Source organism: Symphalangus syndactylus, chromosome 19, assembly GCF_028878055.3.
Source record: "Symphalangus syndactylus isolate Jambi chromosome 19, NHGRI_mSymSyn1-v2.1_pri, whole genome shotgun sequence".
Lineage (NCBI taxonomy): Eukaryota > Metazoa > Chordata > Mammalia > Primates > Hylobatidae > Symphalangus > Symphalangus syndactylus.
The window spans coordinates 86,274,605-86,280,604 of NC_072434.2; the positions used below are offsets into that span (position 1 = coordinate 86,274,605).

The following is a 6,000-nucleotide window of genomic DNA, read 5'->3' on the forward strand; positions in this document are numbered from 1 at the left end:
TTTTGTACTCTGTGTTATATTACAGTCCACTGGTGTACCTTTTTTCTGTTGCCTAGGCTGGAATGGCACAATCGTGGCTCACTGTACCCTCAACCTCCTGAGCTCAAGCAGTCCTCCTGCCTCAGCCTCCTGAGTAGCTGGGACTACAGGCGTGTGCCACCACCCCCAGTTAATTATTTAATGTTTTATTTCAGGTGTGAGCCACTTTGCCTGGCCTACACTGGTGTACTTTTAATGCATCTTTTACATGTAACATCATGAGTTGGTCATTTGGAAAATATTGGTTCATTGAGATGTACTTCTAAATATTGATATATTTTGTTATACAATATAAGAAAAAAGTCACAATCAACAAAGCCTTTAATATTGGAAAACTGTTGTGTGGCAGATACGTTTTCCAAAATTTTAATTTTCATTTGAAAGCTTGAATTTTATCATTAGCAACAGATACTCTTAGTTGTTTTTCTTTAAAGTAACAGGCTCTCTTTGTTCATTTTATTTGTTTGTTTCTTTCTTTCTTTATTTATTTTGAGACAGAGTCTCTCTTTGTCACCCAGGCTGGAGTGCAGTGGCACAGTCTCAGCTCACTGCAGCCTCCGCCTCCTGGGTTCAAGTGATTCATCTGTCTCAGCCTCCTAAGTAGCTGGGATTACAGGCGCCTGCCACCATGCCCTACTAATTTTTGTATTTTTTGTAGAGATCGGGTTTTGCTGTGTTGGCCAGGCTGGTTTTGAACTCCTGACCTCAAGTGATCCATCTGCTTCAGCCTCCCAAAGTGCTGGGATTGCAGACATGAGCCACCAGGCCTGGCCCCTTTCTGTTCCAAATTTTAGAGAAGTCCTGAATGACCTTAGTGTCACACATGCTTTTACTTGAGATAAACTATCATACTTCCACACACAATAGAAGTGTTTTGTTTGTGCTTTCCATTTTGTCACAGAATATTAAAAACTATACCAAAGAATTAGCTGAGCGTGGTGGCATGTGCCTATAGTCCCAGCTTCTCAGGAGGCTGAAGTGGCAGAAGTGCTTGAGCCCAGGAGGTGGAGGTTGCAGTGAACTGAGATTGCGGCACTGCACTCCAGCCAGAGTGCAACAGAACGAGACCTTGTCTCAAAAAATTTTTAAAAAAATTTTAAAGTATACCAAAGGGTTGAGATTTAATAAAATTAGTGATTTTTACTGCTTCCATCAAGAACATTTTTGAGACTTTTTTTTAACTGCAAGTGTGCAGAGGTGGAGAATACAAATAGTCCTGGTATGACTCGTACAGTGTGGTGCCACTGTCTTGATTCACACTGAGTTGTCAGCAGTTTCACTCCGTTCTGCTTTAGCAACATCCGTGCAAGTGTCAGCACAGTGGAAAGGATGAACAAAGTGAATACTGTAAGAATAGTTTTGGTCTTGGAAACCGTTGAAAGGATCTTGGGACTCTCCAGGGGTTGTGGAACATGCTTTGAAAACTGTTGCTAGAGAGAAATTAAGGGTGCAACAGTATTCTTAAATACCTTTGAGAAAAAAAGATGTACTGGTATTTAATTTTTGTTGACAGGAGATAGAATTACCTGTAATATCTTCATAACAGGATTAATTTTTATAGATAGCTTCCTTCCAGAAAAGAAAAAAGAAAAAACAACTGAGAGGGGAATAAAAGATAGGGCTTAGGCTGGGCACGGTGGCTCATGCCTATAATCCCAGCACTTTGGGAGGCTGAGGCAGGCAGATCACTTGAGGTCAGGAGTTTGAGACCAGCCTGGCAAGCACGGTGAAACCCCATCTGTAGTAAAAATATAAAAATTAGCCAGGTGTGGTGGTGCACGCCTGTAGTTCCACCTACTTGGGCTGAGGCAAGATAGTCGCTTGAACCCGGGAGGTGGAGGTTGCAGTGAGCCAAGATCGTGCCACTGCACTCCAGCCTGGGCGACAGAGCGAGACTGTCTCAAAAAAGAAAAAAAAAAAAGATAGGATTTAACCAGGGCTTAACCATTTGTTCCTGCTTCAGTTATTAGTTCTTAACCAGACTTGAGAAGGGCACTAAGGAGAAAACAAAGTATGGGAATCATCCTGCCTTAGCTAATATATCTAGTGGTGGCCCAGCACCTATACTGAATGGTGATTTTGAAAGCAAGAAGAGGCCAGGCGCGGTGGCTCACGCTTGTAATCCCAGCACTTTGGGAGGCCGAGGCGGGCGGATCATGAGGTCAGGAGATCGAGACCACGGTGAAACCCCGTCTCTACTAAAAATACAAAAAAATTAGCTGGGCGTGGTGGCGGGCGCCTGTAGTCCCAGCTACTCGGAGAGGCTGAGGCAGGAGAATGGCGTGAACCCGGGAGGCGGAGCTTGCAGTGAGCCGAGATTGCGCCACTGCACTCCAGCCTGGGCGACAGAGCGAGACTCTGTCTCAAAAAAAACAAACAAATAAAAAAAGCAAGAAGAGGCACTAAGAAGTGAGACTCAGCATGTATTGGGAGTGCTCACAGGAGAACCTGATTGTGTTATATAATGAATCGAAAGAGATCATACAGTAAAGGGTCTTATCCTCTTCATATCCCTCTATTTTGTCCAGGTAGAATATTTCTTCTCTAATAATCAGTACCTTAAAAATACCAAATTTATTTTATTGTATTTTGCAGAGATTCCGAAAAGCTTCCTTCTTGTAAGAAACCCCTGTCCCCAGTCAGAGATAACATCCAACTAACTCCAGAAGCAGAAGAGGATATATTTAACAAACCTGAATGTGGCCGTGTTCAAAGAGCAATATTCCAGTAAATGCAGACTGCTGCGAAGCTTTTGCCTGCAAGAGAATCTGATCAATTTGAAGTCCCTGTTTGGGAGTGAGGCACTTATCAGCATGAAGAATTTTTTCTGATTCTGTGCCATTTTAAAAATAGAATACATTTTGTATATCAACTTTATAATTGGGTTGTGGTTTTTTGCTCAGCTTTTTATATTTTTATAAGAAGCTAAATAGAAGAATAAGTGCATTTCTGACAGGTTTTTGGAGGTTTTAGTGTTAATTGGGAAAATCCCCTGGAGTTTATAAAAGTCTACTGTAAATATTTCTGTAACGTTGTCAAGTAGAAAGATAGTAAATGGAGAAACTACAATCCTAGAGGAAGTCACTGTGTTTCTCCAGGCTTTAAAGTTTTCCACTTGCCTTTCCCATCTGTCCTTCGGGGTTGAATTGAAAATAAAGTTGTTGAGATGGGAGGGGTAGTTGGAAGGGTTAAAGATCATTACACAAATGAGACAGTGCTCTCTTATCTCCGAAGGGTTTGGTTGGATTATAGGTTGACACTGAAGGAAAATTTTCAGCCTCATATGAAAGGAAGTACTTCTTATATCATTAATATTTTTAAACTTCAAAATAGCCTCAGTTTTAATATATATATTTTGAAGTGTAGGCTAAAGCTTTCTTAACATATATTTAAAACTAGTCGCCTAAACACTACATAAGATACTAAAGCTGCAAGGTCTGTGATACGTACACTCTGCAAAGAAATGGGTGGATACCTGGAAAGAGAACCAGCTGCACAAGTGAGGATCTGAATTGACAGGAATTAAAAGGAATTATAAAAGTGTTTGTGATATAGAGGATAAAGGAAAGAGAGCCAGATTATTTATATTTTTGAGTGAGACTTGGTAGAGGACTCTAGGAAAATGAGATCAGAATGGAATAAAAGCTAACTAAAGCTATTACAAAATAAAAACTAAAACCCAAAAAGGCCCAATCTGGAAAAGACCTAATCCAAAGAACAAAAGCAGATTTGAATTCTCCATGCATGTTTCCTGTTATAAAACAAATTAGGAATGTGAGTCAAATGTTGTCTACAAATATTTATCCCCTCACTCACTAAAAATGCTGCTTAAACGACAGAAAAGGAATAAGACAAATCCACAAGCGTTAACAGAATGGAAGAAGAGACATCAGGCAAGGAAACTGATGGATGAATGGTAAGTGATTTCACAAAGAAATGATAATTGTCAGTGGCAGAAGACTAGAAGAGGTAAAAATCTGATAAGCTTGACAAATGGAGACATGCAGATTCCTCGAAAGCCAGAGGTGCAGAATAAGGCTGGAAATAGGATTGGTTTTGGAAATCTTTAAAAGTAGTGTGAGAGAAGGGGCAGATGGCAGCAGTGCCATAGTTTTCAATCTCCAAATCACCATATAATAGCAACTGGATAGCAAAATAAAAATCCATGAGCAACATAAGTGGGTGAAGATAGCCACAAGATCACAAGCTGGCACTGGCATCAATTCAGGTGAAGTAGAGTGAGGAAACGGCATCTAATGGCCTGAGAACAGAACCTCAGGGTCATCACTGAAACAGCAGGCCAGGTTGAAAGCAGCACTCAAGGGGGAGAGTCTTTGCCCATTTCAAAGGTGGGTGAGTCCAAGAGGCTTGTATTAAGGTCTGGAGGACTGAAGCAAGCTAGCCCCTAAGAAGTATTAGAACTGATACGCTGAGTTCACCAAGGTTCTCTTCCAGGACAGGGTTCCCCACGGAAGAGAAACTGCTGCGGTGAAGCCAAATTGAAGAAGAGAAGATAAAGAGAAGGTCCAAATACAAGTAGAATAGGGAATAGTCAACCAAAATCTCTCAGCAGAATACTGGTTTTGAACACCTAGAAAGAAACTTAGAGAAGTTCCCATGAATCATGCTTCCTTCTCAAAGTTTAGGAAATGGAATTTTACTTAAAAAGAAACTAAGGAAAGTTTTTAGATGAATCTCATACAAAGTTATTTTAATGAAATGAAAGAGCAGAGATAAGATTTCTGGGCAATGAAGATTTATCAGAAAGATTGGTCTACAGAGCAGAGCAAAACTAGTTCATTTAAAATGTGCTAAAAGATATTAGAAAAATGATATATGACAACTTTAGGATTACAAGAATCAGAAATAAGATAAACTCAGGAAAACATTGGAAATAAAAGCATACCAGAGATGCAATATAAACACTATGGATAATCCCTTTAAAAAGAGGTAAAAATAAAAAGGAATTAAAAAAACCCAATTTTTGTTTAATTAGAAAATGACAAAGAAGGCCCAACATACAGATAATAGGAATTTGAAACAACAGCAAAACCCTATAATCTTAGAAAAGGTTTTATTTAAATATATAAAACAATATTTTAAAAGTGAACTCTGGTACCTAAGCAGCAGCTAACACCAGGACATAAATAATATAATACTTTAAAGAAAGAAAACTTTTTGGCTAGGCAAAACCAGGTGAAATGTAAGAAGATGATCAGACTTTCTTCACAATTATACTTTATGCCTGAAGAAAATGGAGTGACCATTTTCGAGCTACCTAAAGAAAAATGTGAGCTGAGGTTTTCATATCTAATAAAGTTATAAGTATAAAAGGCTGGCACAAACTTATCCAACATAGAAAAATATGGGAAATGTTGTTCCCTTAAACTCTTTACCAGGAACATCAGAAAATGAGCTCCAGATAACCAAAATGACTAGAGAAATAGTGACAGACTGGTGGTGAGTATTAAGCGTGTGTTGCTTATACAATTAAAACAGTTAAAGCATAGTATGTAAAAGCATATGCAAAAACATTTGGTTTAGCTAGTGGTAGTCTGATATTTTGGGACTGTGTGTAGACTGTGGAATAGAATAATTACTATTTATAGGATATTTGAAATCCTGTTTTCTTGAGAATCAGGGTCCTTTTTTTTTTTTCAAGATGGAGTCTCACTGTGTCACAATCTCAGCTCACTGCAACCTCCACCTCCCAGGTTCAAGCAATTCTGCTTCAGCTTCCCAAGGAGGTGGGATTACAGGTGTGTGCCACCATGCCCAGCTTCATTTTTGTATTTTTAGTAGAGATGGGGTTTCAACATGTTGGCCAGGCTGGTCTCTTAACCTCAGGTGATCCACCCACCTCGGCCTCCCAGAGTGCTGGGATTGCAGGCATAAACCACTGCACCCAGCCTAGAACCAGGGATTTTAATGTGCGAAAAAGGAGACAGAGAATACAGAACA

The 6,000-nt window shown here is 39.6% G+C and overlaps 1 protein-coding gene across 6 annotated transcripts in view; it reads left to right on the forward strand.

Moving 5' to 3' along the window:
* The window catches only part of EXO1 (exonuclease 1), a 40,555-nt gene extending 37,639 nt beyond the window's left edge, over window positions 1-2,916 (forward strand). For 3 of the 6 annotated variants that reach the window (XM_055235204.2, XM_055235205.2, XM_063613485.1), the window contains one exon: window positions 2,635-2,916. In XM_055235204.2, the coding sequence (XP_055091179.1) occupies window positions 2,635-2,770 (136 nt within the window). In that variant the 3' untranslated portion in view covers window positions 2,771-2,916. Of the gene's footprint in view, window positions 1-56; window positions 277-2,634 lie in introns of those variants that run through there. The other 3 variants (XM_063613481.1, XM_063613482.1, XM_063613484.1) reach the window with 1 other exon arrangement.
* Window positions 2,917-6,000: the final 3,084 nt, after the last annotated feature.